This window comes from Parasteatoda tepidariorum, chromosome 11 (assembly GCF_982258835.1).
Source record: "Parasteatoda tepidariorum strain Cologne lab strain chromosome 11, Ptep-v5.0, whole genome shotgun sequence".
NCBI lineage: Eukaryota > Metazoa > Arthropoda > Arachnida > Araneae > Theridiidae > Parasteatoda > Parasteatoda tepidariorum.
The window spans coordinates 42,803,455-42,828,383 of NC_141765.1; the positions used below are offsets into that span (position 1 = coordinate 42,803,455).

Here is a 24,929-nt window from a genome sequence, read left to right on the forward strand (position 1 = left end):
GCGGGGACTATGGTAACGAGGTATGATTATTTCAAGTAGGGGTGCGGGGTCCCTCTTTAAGACTGGTTTCGGTGGGAGAAAAGGAGACTTCTTTCTTCGATCTATTGTATTAGCCCTAGAGTTAAGAGAAAAAAGCATTCGCGCCTGAAACGTTTAGAGCGTGTGATTCCTTTTTTTTTTTAATCTTTTCTCTTTTTCAAAAGCTTCTGTTTTAGAAAAAAAATTAAAAACATTTATATGTATGTATGTACAGCTCAATGTTTTATTAATAAATAACTCATCTATAAATTTATCATACATAGTAAATTGGTTATTAAGAAAAAAATAAATTTGTTAATAAAAACTGTTTTTAATAAATAGTGAAAAAAACTGTACAGGTTACAATAAAATATGAATAAGAAAACGTAATTTAAGCAAAAAAAACTTCAGATAATTTCAGATGGTTTGATGGGTGCTGATAAAAATCATCGTTGATAGTTTTAGATTTCATCCTAGTTGCTGTCACTTGCTTTCAGTTTCAAAAAATAAATAAATAAATAAAATATTTAAAAATTAATAATCAAAACAAAGATATTTAATATTTCTCCAGCATAGATAACGTGAACTATTTTTTTTTTCAGCAAAAGTTTTATCTCCTTTTAAAATCAGAGTTATTAAGTTTAAGCTCTTCACTTTTTCCAGAAAATTCAAGTAATAAAAGAAATTAACTGCTTTAAAAAATGTGCAAGTTTAGAAATTAAACCATCTAACAATCAATGAACATTCATAATAAATATCGTAAAATTAAAAAGTAATATTAAAAAAACCTGTACTACCCTTAATGTCAGAATTTGTTCACTTTTTTCCCTTTGTATTTAAAAAATAACAACTGATTGAATCGAGAGAATTATTTTAAGTAAGAAAGAAATATTCATGCGAATCTTAAAAAAGTTCTTGAATCAGATTAAATAAGTCTCCTACTGGTGGCTGAGTCAGCCAATCTGGTAAACTCCCCATACAAGCTATCATCGAAGGCGAAAGAAAAGGAGACCTCTTCATCGAAGCCACCCTCCCTAAAATGCTCTCTTCTTGTTTCCATAGCACCAGACTGCCGCAGACTTTGTGGCGGACAGAGTACCTATCGTAGACAAACAGTAGGGTATCCGTGTAGACATTTCAAAGGCAAAATATTCAATTATATTAATAAATTGCTTTATTCATCTCGTATTCTTCTACTTCACTTATTCCTAACCTGATGAAATATAATCAAATTGAAATTTATTTGCTACATGTTTTCAGAATATCTGTGTAGACATTTCAAAGGCAAAGTATTCATTTTTATTAATGTATACATTTTATATCCTTCTTTTACTCGACTTTTCTCTAAACCTGATGAAATTTGTTAAATGATTACTATATTTACTGCACGTTTTCAGGTTATCAGTGTACAGATTTCAAATGCGAAGTTATCATTTATATTAATAAAATGCTTTATACATTTTGTATATCTTTTTTTGCACCCCTCTCTTTTAAACCTCATGAAATTTTATTAAATTGAAGTTTATTTGCTACATGTTTAGGTTATCCGTGTAGACATTTCAAAGACAAAATATTCAATTATATTAATGAATTACTTTATACATCTAGTATACCTCTTTTATTCCGCTTTTCAAAACCTGATGAAATTTTATATTTATTATATAATTCAAAAATAAAATAGTGTGAAATTAAAACTCATACTCAGTGTTCACCAATTTCTCATATTGATATATTTAAGGTAAACTTGTTTAAAAATAATAATGAATTTGATTTATTTGTATTTAGGACATTAGGGTAGACATATCCAACGCAAAGAATTCAGCTGTTCGATACTTGGAAAGAAGATTACCACAACTCGATGATCCTTATCAAGTTGCCATAGTTACTTATGCTCTATTAGAAGCTGGTAGTGTAGAATCTGAAATTGGATTTAATAAGTTGGATAGATTGAAAAGAGAGAAAGGTTTACTTTAAACTATGTTTTCTGTATTAAACAAAAAATTGCCAAAATTGACTTTTCCATTTTATCAACAATTTTCGAAATATTTTTTTACTTATTTATTTGTTTTTATTTTAGAGGGAATGGTTTATTGGAGTCCCGATGATATCGTTTCATCTGAAATTCTTTACCAAAATCAAAGACCCTTTATTCTTCCTCGTCTTCCGAGTAAATATGATTCCGTAGCTGTAGAGGCTACAGCTTATGCCTTGTTGGTGTATGTCAGATATAATGGCATTATTACAGATCAAATAGTGAAATGGCTTAATACTATGAGGACGACAGATGAGGGTTTCATTTCATCGCAGGTTTGTGTTTAAAAGTTAATTTAAAGTAAATATTTACATTTAAAAAAAAAGTTAAATCCTGAAGTCGTTTTAAGTTACTTCTTTTTAGTTTTTTAGTTTGGAAGAATTAATTCATTTAGTTGTGAAGATTATTTAGCTACTCATTACAAAAAGTTGTGAATAATAAATAGAGGGGTTAGAGCATGCTAAATAAAACCAATTTTTTGAATGTTTATCGCCTTGAAATTGTTTTAATTTAGGATTTAAATGTTTGAATAAAAATAAGACAGCCAAAATTATATTTTTGTAAAGTCATTCATGTCTTGAGAATTATAAAAAGGTAAGAAAAAGCGAATTTTATATATAAATATTACTTTTTAAAAACTGCAGTTTTTTTTCAAAAATAAGTAGCCCTTTTTTAATTACATACCAAAAAAGAAACTTCGTATGTCTGTAATCCAGAAATATTTTACTTATATAATAAAATTAAATTACTTAAAAGTAAAAAAAGCGTGTAATAATGTAATTAAAAAGTACACTGTAAAAATTAATAATCAATTACTATAAGAAGTATTGGCACTCTGAGTGCATCATCTGTAAAATTAGCACATTTGTCTTCTTTACGATTTTAGAACCATGCTAGCTGTAAAGTTTTATAAAAATCGTCTTGCTTTGTATTATGGTTTCTAGACCGTAAAAGTAAAAAGTATTCTTCACCGTAAATTTCTCGGTTAATCGGATACACAGAATGCTGCCGGTTATTTTACTGTAATTTTGGAATGAAAATTCCAACAATGTAATATGGTTTAAGATACCAATATTAACGTTCAATAGTGAGCCAATTTTTCTGATAGTGTAATGATATTTATGCCTTTTTAATAGGATACTATAGTTGCAACTGAAGCTTTGATAGAATATTCATTCAGAACACATGTTCGAGACATTACGAGTATGAAAGTTTCCGTAGAATCAAGTTCAAATGCTGGAAAAATTCATCAAATGTCTATAATGGTTGACAATCTTGCTGAATCAAGAAGAATAGAAGTAAGTATAAAAAATTTATAAAACATGTATTTTGCGTTTGTAAGTTATAACGCTCGTCGTAAATTATATTAAATTATAAAGACTTCCATGAGTGCTTTAAATATTATGGCATAAAAATAATCTTTTACATAATTTTATAATTCGCATTAAAAATGTGCGAGTGTTACAATGAAATCAAATAAATACATAAACATATTATTTTGCAAATTTTTGTTCATATTGGAAAATGATAAATATAATTTATATTTCTCAGAGGAATATCTATTTTCAGTTGCTAAATTTACGCAACATGTTTGAGGTTTCAACAATGCACATTGTAGGATTTGTTCTTAATTTGACTTACAGGCGGTATGAAACCTCATACACTGTAAAAAATTCAATCACGGTAAAAAGTACCGGAACTCAGGGTGCAGGAATTTTTAACATATAATCCATTTTTACTAGGAGTGTTACAGAGCAAAAGATCTGATACACCGTAATTTTTTCAGTAATAATGACAGTAAAATCACTGAATCCCTCCAATCTAATAGATATTACTGTAAAAATTGTGGCATTTTATAACAAAAGTAAATTTTATGAATGATGCATTAAAAATGTTGGTACTTTATACCGAAATTTGATCCAAAATTCTTTACAGTGTAGGACAAACAGGAAAGCATGCAGGTTTTCAAAAATACAAAGCATAATTATTATGATGATAATAATTATGACATCTTAAAAACATCTTTTTAGCGTTTCAATTTTCAAAGTAATTGATTATGAAATAACGAAAAACGTTCATGAAAATCTTGCTCTTTATATTCACTTTCCGAAAAAGAGGAACTGATGTTGATGAAATGACCATAAAAGATATAATTGATGAAATGAAAGAAGGTTTCAAATGAAGTTACACAGTAAAAACTATGGTACAATGCCAATCCAAAAATCGATCCAAAAATATGTGAATAAATACTTCATTTCAAGATAATAGTGAATAGAGCGTTCATCTACTCTGTTAAAGAATGTAGTTGAATCTAAACACCAATAACTGAGAAGTTTTCAGTTTCATTTACTCCATTCAAGAATGATTTTTGCCAATTTTGGAGCAAGTTTGGAAACCTTCAGATGACAACGGTTGCTGCTGCAAATTCTACAGAAACAGAAGTTAAATGTAATAAAATACATGCATGTTTTTAGTTGTGTCATAAAGATAATTATGTTATCAGAAAACGATTTACATAAATCTGCCAATTGTATTATTTTTTTATGATATTTAATTTCTATCTACTTCTGTTTTGTTAAGCCTAGCTTAAATTCATCTCATTATTTTTTCTGTGCTGTCAGCGCTGTTAAGAGCCCTTTTTTGGACGTTGAGATCTATTCAGAAAACACAAGTTGCTATGTACTTTCGTTAAGTTTTATTTAAGCAAATTGCAAGTTTTCAATATAATTTTTTCGCATCCTGCATAAAGATAGAGCAGAACTAAAGTAATGTACACATTATTACAGACATTACATAATTGTTCAGTAACTTATTTTATTATGCACTACTCTTTCTTTGCCAGAAAATTATTGTTTGAGGCTTGGAATAACTCTTTTAAAGCGTTCTGTAGTTTCATCGGGGTACGATTTAAAAGCAACGTATCAATCTCAACTACTGAACAGGTCGATTTTCAAGCCATTTTAACTCATTACATTCAAACTTCCAAAAAGTGTCTGACAACTATTTTTGAACTAACTTTTACCCAATACTAAATTTCTTACTTCGTAAGTGAGGTTTATAATGTGATTACAACAATTGCGAACTCAGTTTAAAAGGATTTATTCTGATGCGTCAGTCTTTAATTAAAGTCTTTTTTTTTTAAAGCAGTTTTTCAGCAGACAGTTTTTTTCTCCCTGATTTTATACTTAAATCTATCGGAAAGAAAAGAAATTATTTCAAAAATTAAATTTGATTTAATATTCTTATGTTAAGATTAATTTTCCTTATTTAAGTAAAAACGGACAAAAACATCTAAGTGATGAGCCTTCTGAATAGTCAAGTAATATTTTAGAAATTATAAGTTAGCAATGTGAGTTAATAGACCGATCTGTCTCCGTACCTTCTATGTTGAAGGCTTCAATCTAACCAATTTCCCATTTCAAAAATCTAAGAAGAAGAAAGTTGATTATAAATTTAAAAAAAGATTTAGTTTTAACAAGCAGCATTTATAAAAGCTAAGCTTGAACTTAGAGGCACGTAACATCATATTGCATTAACGTTTTATAGGGTTATAATACCGTTGATGTACTTGCAGCAGTTCAAAAATTTAACTGTTTTGAGTTTTCAAAAATGTAACTATTTAACTAGTTTGAGTGGTCTACCAAATCACCTAATCATAATCACTAAATATTTTTGAGGTTAGTACGATTTAGGGATCAGATGATAAGCATTGGACAATCGGTTTCCTAAATCACACCACTTTCAAACCTTTCGAAAAAGCAAAGTAATCTTCATTACATACTGCACAAATATTACTACCAAAAATAATCCAGGTAGCTGAGGAATTGCATTCTATTATTAAAATGTTTCAAATTTTATTGTCAGTGATTTATGAAAAGTAAAAAGTTAAAATACTAAAAGTGGTACGAATTAGGCAACTTTACTGTGCTGTATCGCAAAAATAACTATACTTGTTATAATAACTATACTTGTTCCACCCCATATTTAAAGGAATACTAAATCTCAGTTCACACAGTGTAGTAACAACAGCTTTAGAAATTATAGCAAAATACATATGATTTGTTTAGAAAACACATTTATCTTAAGAAAACTATTAAAGACCTTATAGAAGAAAATTAAACTCTGATCGCAGCCAGCCACAACGTCGGTCTGAATTCAAAATGTTGCGCTTTTCTGGAATGTTTCTTGGCGCCGTTTTTACTAAGCAATTTAATTGTGCCTATGTTTAAATCCCTCCAATAGCTTAGTGGTAGGCGGATCATAAACTTTTGATGGTGGACAAGGCATTGGTGGTGTGTATGATTTTTCTCTTAAATTAATGTGAATTCCGGTTAGTTTCCTTTGAAAAGTTCTCCAAATAGACGGAATTGTCAATGCTTAATCAAGGACTTGCCTTGTCTTCTGGGTCAGATTCAAATTTGTAAAGCTACGGGATTCAATTTTGATATAGTCACAAAATCTATGTGGATTAGCTGTTAAACGCCGAGGATGAAATAAAATTAACTAAGGAAACAGTTTAGAGAAAAAGGTAATGCTATTTTTATTATCTGGTAATGCTATTTTTTTTATAATTTTAAAAAGAGTTTGATTATTATTAAAACTATTTATAATAAATTAATGTATTAAAGTAAAGATTTGGATCATTAACTATTGTTAAAATTTTAACAGGTTATTTCCGAACCACTAGTTGGGAAACAACAATCTAAACAATAATGCAACCAGTTTAATTAATGAATCAATATAAAAATAACAATTCTTAGTACATATATATATATATATATATATATATATATATATATATATATATATATATATATATATATATATATATATATATATATATATATATATATATACACACATATATCTATCTATCTATCTATCTATATATATATATATATATATATATATATATATATATATATATATATATATATATATATATATATATATATATATATATATATATATATATATATATATATATATATATATATATATATATACATATATATATTATATGCACCTATATACACAAGAATTCGGTACTTAATATTTCAATATCGTGGGAACTTATTGTTACTAAACCAAAATTCATTATTTTATCATCAACTCTTGTCGCAAATAGCCATCTTATTGCCATAGCAGCATGAATGTTTATTTTCTGTTATTGAGTCAGCTGGTTTGTTCCAGGAGTTTCGGGATATTTAATCAAAATTCCCTTTGGTCAATAGTGACCAAAAGACTTAGAATTTATTCCACTGGTCATTGGTAAGTACACTTGTCGATGGTAATTCGTATCCGGAATCCACGCTTAGCCAAGCACACGGGAAATGATCGTGCTTTAAATTGAGTGCTTTTTCCAGCCTGCATACATTTGTTTAAGTATATTACATTATTCTTTTTTTAAAAAAAAACTATACTTGTAAGTTAGAATATTTCAAATTATACACTGTTATAAATTTCTTAAAGGAAATGATTAAATTGCAATATATTTAATTGACAATTTACCATAATCAAACAAAAAAGATTTCAAGTCCAGGATTGTAAGTTGTAATATTTCAAACCATACAATGTTACAAATTTCTTGGAAAAATGGTTAGATAACACTTTATTTTATTGTTAATTTATCATATTCAAGCAAAAGAGTCAAATAACCATGAACAAGGTAGTATTCAAACTCTTAATTGTGAAAAAAACCCGCTTATTAACTGCTATCACATAATACGGTTAAATAACCAGAATTTTATCGTACCAACTAGACCCACCTAAGAAAACCACTCAGTTTCCTGCTAATGGGTATATATTTATAATAGCCAAGAGCTCTAATCTTCATTCGCTAATCATTCCCTTCAACAGATGAAGAGCTTCCAGTGTCATGCACTCTCCAATTTGTGACCCTGGGTTATTAGAATATGATACTCTCATCTACGCATAGATGGCCGCATCATAAAGCTGCTAAACTATCTCCAATATCCAGTTAAATTTTTTTAATGGTTTTGAAACCCTGCTAGTCGTAAATGGTTGAAACCGTATAATTTTGTATTCATGGTTTTTTAATCAAACGGTTCCAAAACTGTAAAGGTTGAAAATGTTCTTTTCTGTAAACTTTATGGATAATTGGTTGGACAGACTGCTCCTGGTTATTTTCCAACGATTTTAGAATAAAAATTTTAATAGTGTATGCGTCTATTAGTCTTAAACATGAATAGATTTCAGCCGATACCCAATTATCGTATAAATATTCAAAAATATTCAAAAATTACAAAATATTAAAAATTAATGCTGAGTTAAAAAAATCTTTTTAAAGCACTAAAAATTGATTTTAAAATACTAAACTTCTTTCTCAGAACGTAAATATTTCTTCTGAAGTTGCTTTGTAATATAATAAACTGACAAGATCTTATTTTATGAGTTTTTATAGTCTATTATAAAAAGAAATTCAAATGAAAGAATACGAAACATTTAAAGGTTCATTAAAACGTTTGAAAGAAACTATCAACTTTTCTTAAAAAGTATTACTAAGATTTTTAGCTTTAGCAAAAATTTAAAAAAAAAAAACACATTAAAAATATTCACACTTTATTGTGATACTTGGTGTGCCTTATTGTAAGACAAATCCTGTGCATTTTTGCTAAACTTAAAAAATAGGGAGATAAAATTTCATTAACGACATACCAAAACTTTTTTTTTCTACTCTGTTGAACACTGATTTGGATTAAAAATCTCAACATTTCAACGTATAATTCTCTTAAGGAAATAAGACGCGTAGTCTTTCAAGATAGTAATACAGCTTTTTTTTCTTGTATTTTAGGTAGCTCCTAGAGTTTGGGGTCATGCTGAAATAATAGCTAAAGGATCTGGGTTATCAGTCCTTCAGCTGGATGTTGGATACAATGTTGATAGGGATTTTCTTCTAATTCAGCCACCTGTACCTTCATTTGATTTGACGGTGAAGGGATATTACCATGGAAGAAATAAATCTCACATGAATATTGAGAGCTGTGCTAAGTATGTGCTAAGAGTCATTATCTTTATTATTTAATTGAGTTTATAAAAAAATATTGTTTATTAAAATACAGAAAACCTTTTTAGCGAACTGATTAAACGAAATATTAATCATTGTCATAAGTAAATATTTATTGTTACCATAAATATTAAATTTATCAAAATTATTTGTACTCATGAAACTTCTGTTAGCGATTAATATTGGTTCTTTTGCAAGATTAAAAAAAATCCTTTATAAATGCTTTTTTTTTAAATATCATAATATCATTGCAAGTTAAGTACATCATTATTATATTTTTTAATAATGAGTAATATTTTTTTATTAAAAAATTCCAACTAAGTAAATACATTTATAATGTTCTATAATATATACCATAAAATAGTTTATAGTGCATATTATGTCCTCTTATAATAAAATATACTATAAAATAACATACTGAATTCATATAAGTTTTTGTTATTAGTAAAATTTGACGGTCTATGAATTATTATTTTTACCAAAAAGAGAAAAAATGTATAGCACGCTGGTCATATTTTGAACATTTAAAGTTTTTGGAGAAAAATTGATTTTTGAATATCAGTTCAAAAAAGAGTTTGAATATCAATAACAAATCTTCATCGTCAATTTTTGCTGGGTGTGATTACATGTGATTCTTAAACCAAAAGTTATATTGAAAATTTAGAAAAAAGGGGCTCATTATATTCTTTACTGAGACTATAGTCTACCACTCTAAATTAAAAAATTAAAATGTAATTATTTAAGTTGTGTTTAATTTTTTTTTTTCATTTTCATAGCTACTAATAGCATAATTTGCGAAGAGTCTTCTTTCTCGTAGATGATTTACTATTTAACTGTTTTCAAAACAGTATAAATTCTAAAAATTTTTTTTAAATTTTCTTTCTTGGAAAGAAAATATATATATAAATAGTGGAAAATTTTGACATATAACCTATTTATTGACTTTCAAGTTCCACATTTCCTTTTATGTTTAACCTTTAACTGTTTGCATTACGGCATACGTAATTCTTTATATAATTTAAGGGGGGAATAGTTAAAAGGTTAAATAAATATGCCAGATTACATGAAAAATATAAATTAATATAATAAATACAAGATTATATGAAAATACTAAAGTTCCCAATATTTTCACGTTGGTCTACCGTACCTTTTATGGAGATATTTTTATTTCTTTTCTACGCAGACAAAGTAAAAAATGTTCCGAAATATTAAATTTGCAATAAATACTTAATATTTACCCATTGAAACAAAAAATAAGTACATTTTTCTTCTTTTGTTTTGCTTTTATTTTTCTAAGTAAAATTCTGAGAAATATTGCTTTAATTTCTTAAAATATATCTTTTTTTATAATTCAATAAAAATAAACAAAAGTGATTTTTATTTCATTATGAATTGACATTGCCTTTCTTCTCCTATTACGATTTTAATTTGGTATCAGTCTAAAGCTTCCTTATTCGAATAGATTTGATTTCCATGTGATGGTTAAATATTATCTTTGACGTTCTGTGTCCGGAAGTTGTTAAAAATGTAATAAACTCTGAAACTTACCCAATTAAAATCCATAATAAATCTTTCTTTTACTTGTGTAGATGGACATATACAAAGGAAAGTGAAACAAGTGGTGTTGCTGTGATGGAAATTGCATTACCCACAGGTTATTTAATCCATAAACCAGATATGGACACTTACGTCTTTAGCAGAAAAGTGCCAAGACTCAAAAGAGGTCGGGTTTACCCAAAATCTGCTGTCTTCATGTTTGATTACGTAAGATATTCATGGAAATAATGTGTATAACTTTCAATTATTATTTTTTTGCTGGTCATTAATGAAAAGAAAATAATTTGCTTTACAGTTAGATACATCATGGTTGTGTGTTAATTTTACTGTCCAAAGATGGTATCCTGTGGCAAATTTAACAAGATATCTCAAAGCTAAGGTGTATGATTATTATACCCCAGGTAATCATGTTCTTTTTTTTTTTAAATAAATAAGTAACTATGGAGAAATTTTAACTACACATTTAATTGCAACAAGAATGTATTATATAGTTTCAGTCACTATAGCTTTATATTAATCAATCAATTAATTTATTGACACTCCGATGAGTTTAAATAATTATACGATTTAAGAGTATAAATTTATAAGCTTGCTATTTTAAAACTTTGGTAGCGTTAACGATTTATTGGAATTATTTATTGCATTTACTTGGAAATTGTATGTAGCGCAAGATTAAGACGTATAACAAATTATTGCAAATAATACAATCATGTAATTCAAGCACTGTGGAGTTCACGGAAACAACTAAAATTAGCCTGAAACAAGAGTATCGAATTGTTGTTTCAGGATAATTTTATTTCAAGCACCACTGAATGTTGTTCTGGGCTATTATTGTCTCAGATATTAAACTTTGGGTCAATTCATAATTTTTCATTTATTATTTTTGATTGAGGTTTGCAACAATTGAGGTTTGCGGCAAATATATGTTCTAATACTATGTAGATAAGGTACATACGGAGATATTCTGCGTATCAATCAGACTTGAAAGTACTGCTTAATGCAAAACTCCTTAAACACTTCCCCGTTGCATCCTTTTTGTAACATTTTTATAGGTTAGTGCCTTTTTTTGAATTGGAATAATTATTATGTTTAAGAGTTAATAAAATATAGCTTAGTACATTTATGTTAGGATTTTCATTCTAAAAGTACGGTAGAAAGATCGGCTGCAGTTTGTCCATTCAATTAACCATAGAACTTACGGCTTTCTTTACCTTTAAGTGTTTGAAACCGCTTGCAACTAATATGATTAAAAGACAGCGAATAACAAACTATACGGTTTTGTAACCATTTACAAATAGTATGTTTTCAAAACTGTGAAAATGATATCTAACTGGACATAGGAGTTAGGTTATGCTAGGTTTTTCGTTAGGTATTTTACATAAGAGTTAGGCTTCGGTTGAGCTTTGTTTTGCCAAGCGAATCATGGAATGTGGTTTACTTAGATTATCTGGTAGTGCCATCTATCGTGAAAGATAGAGAAAATAGACTTTTTGTGTTAAACTCTGGGGTGTTGTCATCTATGAGTGAGCGAGAGTTTTGTATTCCAATTGCCCAGGGTCACCAACTGAGAAAAGCAGGACACTGGAAACTACTCATTTTTTGCAGGAATGGAGAAAATATCATAGTGTCTACGTGAGGATTCAAACCCTTTCACTCCGGTCATGAAATTGATAGCTTAGCCCTCTCGGCTAAAGCATGTACCTAGTTGCAATGTTCTAGTTGCAATGCTACCTAGTTGTTGCAATGCATGTATCTAGTTGCAATGCTCGGTTAAAGCATGCACCTAGTTGCAAAGTAATCATCACACACTTATTGCTATAAGACTATTAGGCACCCGCTGTTGTGTTATGTATCTAATGACGGAGAACAAAAACTTGAATTCGTCATCCCTATCACATGGATTAGCTTACAGCTTTGGAAAAAAAGTGCTCTCGATTCTCTTTGGCTATGGGGGCCTAGTTGGACGTATAAAATTCTAGTTGTGCAACCGTATTGGTTGAAAACCATCAATAAACAATTTTTCTCACAGTTAACAGTTTGAATACCATCTTTTTTATGGTTATTTTACTGTTTCGGTAAAATATGATAAAATAACAATGAAATAAATTGTTTTTTTAACTATCTTTTTGAAGAAATTTCAAACAGAGTGTTATATTATTTTAATACGTTCACTTCTTCTAAAAGTGCACATAGAATTCAAATAGTTAAAGAAAACAATTGTTATAAGATTCATTATTATGATTGATAAAATACGTTTCTTTTACTTTATTACTTCAATTTAACAAACATCAATAGTGCTTACGTAACATTAAACTAACATTAAATAAACATTTCCATTTGACATGAATTATTATTGAATTATGAACATGACGTGACAAACAAATGTATTATTATGATCTCCATTAATTAGATAAAATAATCTTTTGTTATGTAAGGCATTATAAAAATAAAACTATTAAGTTCGCCATGCTTTGTTGTGTGATAACTAAGGAGTCTTACGATTACACAAAGAGGAATATAAAAATCTAAAAATTGTAAACCTGGAGACAAATTAACGTTAGCATAATTAGCCAGCACTGAGGCAATACATTGCATAGATATTTCCTAGCTATAGCACCAGACTTAATTTACAATTTTGAAATCTTTGAAGGAACTAAAAAAGCATGCAAATGAGGAGTCTCAGAATAATATTTATGTGAGGAAAAATAAATATTTAACTCAGCTTAAAATTTTGGAGTTGGAGGATTAAAACACCAAAACCTGCTAGATAAAACTTGAAGGCATTTCTAATGACACCTTTCACCTTCTTTTAGATTCCTTCAGTGATGAAACAATGTTTGGTACTTTTAATCTTATCTTTTCCGTCGATGATTAGAGATTTTTGATCCCAAGTTGAGAACCATGATATATTGGATATTTTATCAAGTTTAAATGCTGGATTCTAGAGACGAATTAATATTTTAATAAACTTTTGTTAGAGAATTTTACTACCGTAGTATTTCAACGTTTCCTATTTGAAATTAATCTTACATATTTTTTTTTTCCAGAGAGGTACAAAGAGACTATATATGAAGACTTTGATTTATTTGTTTTGAACATTTGTGAAGTTTGTGGTTCCTATCAATGTCCGTATTGTCCTTACTTCAGTTTTGCTGAAAGAATTAATATGCAATGGATATTATTACTGACATTAGCTTCACTGGTTATAATTATAAATAACAAAAGGCTGTCCTACTAATATGCCAATTCATTTAATCAATTTATATTTTTTATTAATTGAATTTATTGTTTGAGAGTGTTTATACGCTAATACGAAATGTTATAACTCATTTTGTTGTCACAAATAACCTGCATTTAATTTTAGTGAGGTACGTTTAAGTACTTTGTATTATTTCCTACGTTTAACGTTTGATTTCCATCACATAAACTACCTGTGTTCATTTTTACTTTGTGATACAATTGTATTATAAACATTTGTAAATACAATCATTTTTATTATCGCGCTGAACTTATAACCTCGATAGAATTTATTTTTTATAATTATTTCATGAATAAAATTTATCATCTATTAGATATGATATGTTAAGCATGAATTAAAGTATTAGCGTTGATTTAATAAAACTTGTATTGATTTCATGGATTTAAATTACTGATTGCAAAAATTTTGCAAATATTTAAGTAAATTAATAAAATTCACTGATAATTATTAGATTTTCAAATGTGTGTACTCTTTTTCATTAAGTTTATAATAAATTATATTAAACTGTTTGTTTTGTGTTGTTTCGAATAAAACACTTTTGTTACAAAAGATGGATAGGAAAGAATAAACAAAAATTCAAACATGATCACTTACTATTTAAATGTAGACTGAGAAAATAAATATGGTTCAAACTACCGGAATATGGTAAAAATTGACAGATGTCACGAATAACTTAACTGTATGTTGTAGGCTAATTGAAAAATTCTGTTCTGGAAACTGCTGATGACACCTCACAATGCGCTTAAAAACTCACTGCAATAATCATCAAATGGCATCTGCAGTTTGCAAAGAGCCGGATTTTCCAATTGGTCTATATACTGCAGCAGATGTTTCTCAGAATCACTAATAAAAATATTTACTGCATGAAAGAAAAAGAAAGGGATAAAATAAAGAAATGCATATTTTAAAAATTAAGAAGAAAAAAAAACTTAAAAGTATTTTAAAATTGTATTAAAAAAACCTAATAAAAATATACAGCAAAAATAGAACGATAAATCACAATTTCTTACAGAAAAAATATGATGATACAACAGTGAGCAATGTCTTTCTTTCTGTTAAATGCAAAAAAAAAAAAAAAAATTGGAAGAGGAGAATAATTGAAATGGCCTGAAAATAATTGACCTATTCCAATTCAATAATTGACCTATTCCCAAAATTTATAAAATGAAGTTTTGCTTGATACAAGAAGTTTGCATCACTTTTGGTACTATTTCCTTGTTGGACAAAAGTTTGACATCACTATGTCGGAGTAAAATTGTACATTAATTCCACTACATAAAATAGAGGTGCGAAAAAAAAATTGGACACTGCGAAAAAAAAATTGGAAAATTGTTACCGTATGAGACGAAAAAATTACCAAATATATGGTTTAAATACTATATATTTTGGTTTTCATTACTTTAATTATGTTTTTTTACTTCTTTTTTACCAAAAATATTATTACCATACCTTGCTGTAATTTCATCTGAACTTCTTTTTCTCTGCAAGAATCTAGTATGTTTAACATGCTTCAATTAAACACTAGAAATAGTCATTCAGGCCCCTTTTCCTTTTGTTAGAATTGAAGAAACAATAATTTAATTATAATGGAAAAAAGAAACAAAATTGAAATAATTAGATGGTTCAGTTAAAAATTACATCAAAGCCCTGTTATCACAGTGCCGCCATTTTAAAGAAACTATACCATGAAGCATGATAAACAGTTTATAATGTTTATTATCATGATGTTTATTATCTATTTGGTAAAATATATTGTTACTAAACTCTTAAAATTGCCAATTAAATGCTCAAATGAAAAGTACGTTCTGAAGATAAGTTTTTTTCCGGTAAATTTACTTTTCAATCTAGTATTTTTAATGAAAGTGCTGATAATAAGAACTATAAATTTGAAAACCAGAAGTTTTGATGAATCATTGTTAGAAGGTACAGTAAAATTATTAAATAAATAACTTAAATACAAATAATTTGAATGTTTTCATAGCAGAATTCTTGATAATTTTCAGCAGAAATTTCTCACTGTAAAAACTGGATACTCAAATATCACGAAACTTTATTCGTTTTTAATGAAACCATTTTTGAGCAAAAATTTCGTCAAATTGAAGAAATAATTATCCACACTTCTTCTCCTCAGAGAAACGAATTTCGGGAAAAGTAAAGAAATATTTCGTCATTCTTTTTCGTCAAAAAATAAAATACCATGAGACATTCATAGTGCTTCATGGTATATAACGGATTGATCACTTTTTCATGGACACCATATAGGTAGATCAACGTTTCCCCGACAACGCAAGAGGGATAGACAGAACAGAGAAATAAACTATATCCATACCCGAAGAGGGACTCGAACCTGGCTTTTACTGCATAAGGTCCACTCGATCCTTGACCAGGATAGAGACTGGCCTTCTTTTCGTCATTCTAATTTCGATTGTCTAGTCATCACTTTAGTTAACAATCTCCCATAATGCACTGTAATGAGGTTCCGAGTTGAGGAAACATTTTCGTCATATAATTGAGAGTTTACGTTTTGCCGCAAATAACGTGAGTTAGTAACGAAATGATTTTCACAATTAAAGAAATACAGCACAAGGGCTGTGGAATCGTCAAAATCGTTTATTCTGTTGAATCGTTTTATTTCTGAGAGGGCTCTTCCTAACAAATACGTTTTTTTTTTGTTAGAATTATTTTTTCAGAGTTACGTACTTAAAGAATATGAAATGAAATGAAATAATCTAAGCGAAACTATGTTAACTGAATAGTTATCAAATTAAAGTAAGAAACATCCGAGTTAACAATTTAATTTTGAATGAGATCTGAACTCCAAGCCCCTTAATTGGTTTTTACTTTTTTTTTCTTTCAGTTATGCATCTCAAGAGCTTCTTTGTTGAACTACAAAATAGTTATTCGCGTTTATGAAATTACTTCGCAAGAAACTTAATCAAACTCGTTCATGCGTAAAATAATTTTCAAAATATGTTTGCCATTTTTTATTTTTTTTATTTAAAATCATTAAAAATAACAGTTTAAAATAAAATTTAATTGAATATAATTTACATTCCGACAAATTTTTGAATATATAGGTAACAGCACAGTAATTTCATATTAGTGAAAGCGAAATATTGAATAACTACCTAAGAGCAAAAAATTAAAAAAAACATTAATCTTAATTAAAGGTCATATCCAGAACTTTAAGTTTCCAGAGTTAATTAATTATCCTTTCAATTAGAAGCTATTCAACTGTTTCATTTAAGATATTTGAAATTAGTTTTTAGAAATATGTAGTTTTACATGATGTAAAATTTTTGTGTCTTAAAATTAAAAAATACTAAATAAAATAATAATTTAAATTGCTTATTTGATCAAAAATTAAAGAGATAATTGTCCAAAATGGGTAGGTTTCATATTGTGCGCAAAAAAGAAATTTACATTTATAATTATTCAGAGAGTTTAAAACGCAAGATTATCCAGAGAAAATATGTTTTTGAGTCTGATTTCGTAACTTAAAATATCGTCTGCACTAATTAATAAGCTTATTTGAAGTCATCAGCTCGAATCATTAAAATTGAGTCATCGAACGTGACGATTCGGTCATTATATCAAAAGTAATTCAGGGTGGTAAATTTTTTTCACGTACTAAATATAATGAAGGCATGGTTATTTTGTTTTTAAAAATGTGATAGTTAAAACAAATCAATTAATGAAAAAAATTATAACATTTTGGTTTTAGCTTGATATTGGTATGCATTTTAATAAATTTTCTGTTTAAAAAAATAACGAGAAAATTTACTAAACCTACGTTTGGGCATTTCGAGCATCTTGCTTTAATGGATAAACAGAGTACAAAACTGGAAGAAAAATATAATTAATTATATCTGATTGTTCTGAAAAAAAAAAAACAAGTGCTATTATAACACTAAAATTTTTTCCTAAAATAGTTATGATATTTTTTTACCAGAGGAATGAATACTTCAAAAAGAAGCAGAAATAGAAATTAAAAAATGGAAATTACCATTTTAACGATTTAAAAAATGCTAGTCAGATTTAAAATGTTTTTATGGGTAGGTTTTAAGAACCAGGAGTACTGTATCCATTTTTTTTTTCCGTTTAGACTGTAATGCTTTCGGAAGCTAATGAAATATTCAATGACCTTTTTGAATATTTAGAAGGATATCCAGTTCTTGCAGAAAAGTAATTTTGAAAAAAAGAAGCGCATGAATTTTAGATTTTCAGAATAGTTAAACCCTACATACAACCTTGCTATTGCAGAACATATGCAAATAAAAAAAATCTCGAAAAAAAACTGCATTGAAAGGAACAGAGTTTGATCAGAGTTTGTGTTTTTATCTCACTTAAACTATTACTAATAAGAAATATTTATGGTTATCCTCTAAATTGTAAAGCCTAAAACCACGGTAGGATATATTCCCCCCCCCAGATTTAGTTTGTTGCAAACGTGCTTGCAGTAAATAAATAATATCCTGCTTTTATTTCTCATTTAAAAAAGAGAAAGTTAAAAATGATTCTTGTTTCATTATTTTCTTTATAAAAGTTTTCATTTCTATTTCGATTAATTTGCTTAAATAATTTATTGATTTTTTTATAATTTTGCCAATTGAACCATTTATCAAGATGACAATCAAGTAAGTTTGCATGTTAAATATTGTATTCAGAATTTTCTTTTTTTTAATAAATAAATAAATTTTTGAACATTTCTAAAGATAGTTCACAAGACCCATTTGTATTTAAAATTTTAAAATTGAAGAGTAGAATTGAGAAAACTGATTAGATACTTTTCGATTATTCATTGAAAAATAAATTATGAGAAAGTCATTACTCTAATTAAATGCTCGTGTAATAATGTTTAGACTTTGTTCTTTAATAAATTAGTTTCATATCTGATGGCTCATTAAGTACTTCATAGCACTTGAAACTTTTAAATTTTTTTAAATGTTCATGGAACATTTAAGAAACGTAAATAAAAGGTTTTAAAAAGGGTTCAGAAATTAACATTTCTATACTTTAAGAAATATGCGGTTACACAGCTCGGACGAATCTATCCACGATCCGGCTTCGAACCCAGAAATTAATAACCGTGAGGTACCGATGAATCAGATTTTACCATCGCTCCTGGAGATTCCTGTTCCTTTTTAATTCTAAGGACATTTAAACTCACGATGATGTCATTAGAGGTTTTTACTTATAGAATATCGCTCCTGTTTAATTATGCGGTTATCGCAAATTACGATGTTGTCATTGAGGTTTTTATTTATAAAATATCGTTTCTACTTAATTCTAAGGGCATCTCAACTTGTGAGGATGTCATAAGGCTGCTTTTCAAAAACTCTGCCCTAGCATAGAGGTTTTTACTTATAGCATAGAGTTTTTTACTTATAGTATAGAGGTTTTTACTTACAGAATATCGTTCCTGTTTAATTCTGTGGTTATCTCAAATTGCGATGTTGTCATTGAGGTTTTTATTTATAAAATATCATTTCTACTTAATTCTAAAGGCATCTCAGTTTGGGAGGATGTCATAAAACTGTTTTTCAAAAACTCTGTCCTCGCATGAAATGTCGCTTTTTTTGCGAATAATATTCGATTTCATAATTGCTGGGAGTTTCAAACAGTTACTCTTACGTTAAGCTTAACCAATCTTTAGCTAGCGCTTTCGAAGCTTATTCTGAAAATGGCACAAAACGTCCTTAAGGACCAGTTCCAGTTTTAAGATTATGAGAAACGTTTGTGGAATAATTTTTTAACATTTAAAAATTTGCTCCAATGCTGCATTACCTGTTCTTATAAAAATTTGCAAAAGATTAGGATAGAGCATTATCTTTGATAATTTTCCTCTAGGTGGATAAATGTTGCCAAATTGGTGATTTTTAAGGAAGTTAAATAATTTAAAAAATATTTAAGTTATTAGTCCATTCTGAAACTTCCATAATTCGTAATGGCAATATGGCATATATAGTTAAAAATAATAGCTTTCTTTCTTAGGTTCTTAGATTGTGGCTTTAATATTTTCATTGGTGAAACAGCTTGGAAAAACCATGTTAAAAATATCGTGTTCACCTAGGTCGTTAGCAAATAACTATTTTTTTTTAAGTTGAAGCAAGCTGTTTAGTTTGTTTTGCTATTCATGCTGTTTTATAATTATTTTTACTAGTCAAATTATTAATTTTGATTTATATTTATTAAACTTAAAGTTTTGCAAATACCTTCTGATACATATGACACAAAGTCAGATGAGAAGATTTTAACCCTCCTGAGTAAATAAAAATGCTTCAATATTTTTGAAACATTTTTGAGTATTGCTAATATTTTAAAAGTTTAAACTATGTATGTAGGGAAGAGTGTTCTACTTTGAGCCATCGTAACTGTTAACGCGAACTCAGTTGAGTTTTACATTCAATATACGTAAGTGGTGTCTGTAAAAACAGTTACTATCTTCTGCGCTAATGACCATTTCAGGTTTTCCAAGCGTTTTTGTTAGAAATTTTTTTTTTATAGTTATTACTTGCTAAGTTTTTTTGTCAATTCATTTGATTAAGAAGCAATAACCTATAGTAATTAAGATATAATATCTTTATTTTGTGAAAAATAATTTATTTTTGTTAAGCCTAACAAAATTAAAAAAGTGAATGAGTGTGGTAACCTTGGATCAGTCTCTGTATTGTACGGTGAAACGGTATTGTACCAAGGTATGCGAAATAGGTGCAGTTGGCGCAATTGATATCCCCTTTCCGCCATGCTACTCACAATGCGTTTAAAATTTTATGTTCTAAGTAAAGCAATACATTTTTGAAGTTTACCAATAAAATGTTCTTTGGCAATACGATTCTGATTAATCTGATCTAATTTTACCCTATCCTATTTAATTTTATCCTTTTATCCTATGGATCAATTTTCCTGACTTAGAAATATTTTTTATGTATATATATGTAAGATTTGGTTTAAACAAATTTGTATTAATGGACAGGCGTAAAGTGTATTTACCCCAAAGCTTATTTATTTCAAGTTGTTTAAAAACTGAACTTTTGGATAAAAAAAATTAAAATCAGTCCGAACGTCCAGTTAAGTTAAAATCAGTCCGACAAACAGCACTTACATATATAGCACACGTTTTGAAATATTTTGTAAAGTAAGACAATATAAAAAAAAAAAAGTAGAAAAGAAAATTCCGATTTTGTAACAGCGCTTCACTTTTTGAAGCTTTTGTTGATGATGTTTTACTTTTGAAAATGAACTCTTTTGTGGTAGAAGACTTTGCCCAACTTAAAATATACTTAATATTGATACTATAAATAAAATAAACAAACATATAAGCACATTGATAAATCAAAACTTCCTCTATCTTACATAACAACGTGTTATAACAGCGAAGCAAACGTGTCTTAATATTTTTAAATGTACGTTAAAAAAGTAAAGCAATAAAACACGCTAAAAATCATTTCTTAAAATAAATAAATAAATAAATAAATACATAAATAAATAAATAAATAAATAAATAAATAAATAAATAAATAAATAAATAAATAAATAAAACATTTATAAAATACAAAACTTTATAAATCTATCCAAAAATGATTTTGTAATAACCTAATAAATCTATATTTGATTGTTAGACCTAATTAAATTACCATTTCTTTTGTTTTCCAGCAAAAAGCGATGTCAGTTTAAAAAAAAAACGATAATCACACTCATTTGCAAAATGCTTTATAATCTTCTTCTGTTTTTTTTAATTCCCCCGATAAAATAAATGCTCAAATTATTAGAAGAAAATGAAATTTTATGCAGAAACTTTGCTTTTAATGAAAACTACTTACTTTTTTACGGTAAAATCTTTACGGGATTGATTTTTTTTTTCATAATGCAATTTTAATTACTACTTTAATGAATTCATTTGAAGGATTCAATACACTTTTTTAATTTGCTTTAATAAAATAGTAATACTAGTTGTTAAATCTTAATTTTAATAAGTAAATCCATGTTTTTAAATATTGAGAGATGCTTCAAACTACTAGAACTAATATATAGTTATTTATTGCTGGTTTTATACAACTTCTAAATATTTATATATTAAAATTTTTTATCTTTTTTATTTTTTTAAATTAATTCATCTGTGTATTAAGAAATCATGCTATTTTTTAAACAGTTATATTGCCATTTAGAATGCTTTTCTAAACCTAACGCTTTTTATAAAGGGTTTTATAAGGATCATGATGAAAAATAATTCCGGTAAAATTAATGTATTGTTTGGTAAAGACAATTCTGGTAAATAAAGAATACATCTGGTAATAAAACCAAAGCATATGGTATTTAAACCACTCATTTGGTAATTTTTACGTTCATATGGTGCCGGAAATTCTGTTTTCAAAACTATGGTTTTCATTACAGTTTACATGAAAGTTTACATTTTAGTTTTTACTTAGTAACAAATGCAAATCTGAAAAGTAAATTTAACTGAATAAATGGCTATTATGCCATACTCTGAGGTATCATGATGAAACTACCAAATTTTACACCAATTACCAAATTTTAACGCATATTGTAAAGTTATGTCTTATTGTTAACTTTACCCTATTTGGTAAAAATTATTGTGCTTTTTGGTGTTTTCGTGCAGCTGACAGTTTGGTTTATAGCTTTAACCATACTTATTTCTCATTGCAATTTTTCAAGTTAAATGTATTGTTTGTTTTCATATTTGTTTATTGGTTTTAAAATCTTAAGTAAGTATAAATTATTTTTGAAAGAATTGCAAAGTAAATTATTTTTAAATTTCATTTTGCAGTTTACGAAAGTAATAATATTGAATATCTAAGCAAATATCAGGAATACGCTTTTATCGAACGGATAAAAACATAAAAATTCACTTCGTGTCTGAATTTTTTCGGATATATCGGTACTCAAAGATTTTAACTTTTCATTTTTATAAAATACTCTCCTACTCGATATGAATATTATATTTTTGTTTGTATAACATACGTCAAAGCTTCTAAAATATTTCCTAAACAATGGCTAACATCTATGGAATTTCAAATATACTTTCTTATAAATGCTTTATGAGCTTCATGGTTTTATTGAACAAAGCAACATGATAAGAAATATCGATTAAAAAAAATAATTTCCGCATGACTAAAAATAAGTATTATGGAGAAACAAAAGAAGTCTGAACTTAACAATTATTGTTCAAAAATTAAATTAAAATAATTTATTTGTTTTTTTTTCGTAATCAAATACCAATAGATAATATAATTATCAAGTCATCAATAAATAATATTTATTGAGCATGTGAATATCCTTGGTTAAAAATATTAAATACTATATTTTATAATTTTACTGAGTGACAAAAAATAAACTGGGCTGAAATAATATAAAATAATAATGCCCATCAAAATATCACAAATAAATTTTAAAGTAAATATGAATTTTTTTCTTTTTACATATTAAATAAGTGCAACAAATTTTTTTGCAGTGGGCCGAAATTCGCTTTCTAATATTTTTTCTTGGTCAATGCATAATGTTAAAATTTTATGAAGTTTAGAAAAAAATTTTGTTTTCTGTATTGAGAAAAAAAGTGTGATCGAAATTACCAGAATATGGTGAAATTTGCCGTTTGTCTAGCTCGATGCACTGTTAAAATTTTCATTCTAAAATTACGGTAAAAAACAGGCAGTAGTATGTCCATCCAATTAACCGTAACGTTTACGGTACAGAGCATATTTTACCTTTACGGTTTTGAAACCGTAAAGGTAAAACCATACAATTAATACGGTTTAAAGGAGCATGAATACAAAACTATATGTTTTTTTAACCATTTACAACTAGATTGGTTTAAAAAAACGTAAAAAAGAAGTTTAACTGAGCATTAAAGCTAGGCATTTTGTTAGGTAATGACCATTAAAGTTGGATTGTGGTTGAGTTGTCTTTTATCAAATGAACCGTGTAATATGACTTAATTAGTTTTTCTGGTTGCTTCACCTATTGTAAGAGATGGGAAATACTAAACCTTTTCCCGTTAAGCAGCCTTATGGCGCTGCCATTTATGAGAATGGCACTGCCGTTAATGAATTGTATTCTACAAGTTCAGGGTCGCATATTGGAGACAGCAGAACTCTGGAAATTCTTCATGTGTTGAAGGGAATGGAAGAAATATTGCGTCGACGTTAGGAATCGAACTTCCGTTCTGTTGGTCATGGAATTGACAGATTAACCCTCTCATATGGTTTCAAAACCGTAAAAAAGTTATTTAACTGAACATTGGAGCTTGATTTTCCGTTAGGTAATGGCTATTGGATTTCGGTTGTAGTTGAGTTGTCTTTTATCAAATGAAGCATGAAATGTGATTTAATTAGATTATCTGGTCGTTTTACCTATCGTAAGAGATGGGAAACACTCGACTTTTTAGTCTTAAGCAGCTTTATGATGCTGCCGTCTTTGCGTGAATGAAAGCATCGTATTTCACTAGTTTAGGGTTAGCATTTGGGGAGTGCAGGACACTGGAAACTCTTCACGCGCTTAAGGAATACAGGAAATATAGAGATGTCAACTCAGCGACTCGAACCCGGATTATCGGACATGAAATTGACAGATTAGCCCTCACGGCTATAATACGTACTTAGTTATAAGGATTTAAGTGGCTTGATTACTTGGGTTTAGTTGGTGCGGATGAAATTCTGGTTATGTAACCGTATTAGAAGAAAGCTGTTAAAAAACGGCTTTTCACGCAGTTAACAATTTGACTACCCTCTTATTACGGGTTATTTAACTGTTTTGTTTGAATATTCTAAAATAACAAATAAATTATTGTTTTGCAATTTTTTTCGAGAAATTTCTAAAAGTTTAATTACATAGATATGTTGAAAAGCAAATATTTTAAACTTTTTCTTTTACAAAATTAATTACAAAATTTTTTATAAGTATTCACATGGTTATTTTAAAAAAAAATTAGCAATGAAACCATTAATAAAGAGGAAAAATATATACTTAGGAAGTTTTAGTGAGATCTATTTATAATAGAATGAAAAGATACATTTTAT

The 24,929-nt window shown here is 27.8% G+C and overlaps 1 protein-coding gene across 1 annotated transcript in view; it reads left to right on the forward strand.

Annotated features, from left to right (window-relative positions):
* Positions 1–14,402, forward strand: part of LOC107448567 (CD109 antigen) — a 131,375-nt gene extending 116,973 nt beyond the window's left edge. The window contains exons 27-33 of the mRNA XM_016063821.3: positions 1,804–1,981; positions 2,096–2,325; positions 3,187–3,348; positions 8,865–9,061; positions 10,667–10,841; positions 10,930–11,035; positions 13,682–14,402. Coding sequence (XP_015919307.1) covers positions 1,804–1,981; positions 2,096–2,325; positions 3,187–3,348; positions 8,865–9,061; positions 10,667–10,841; positions 10,930–11,035; positions 13,682–13,872 — 1,239 coding nt within the window. The 3' untranslated portion in view covers positions 13,873–14,402. The remainder of the gene's footprint in view (positions 1–1,803; positions 1,982–2,095; positions 2,326–3,186; positions 3,349–8,864; positions 9,062–10,666; positions 10,842–10,929; positions 11,036–13,681) is intronic.
* The last annotated feature ends 10,527 nt before the right edge of the window (positions 14,403–24,929 follow it).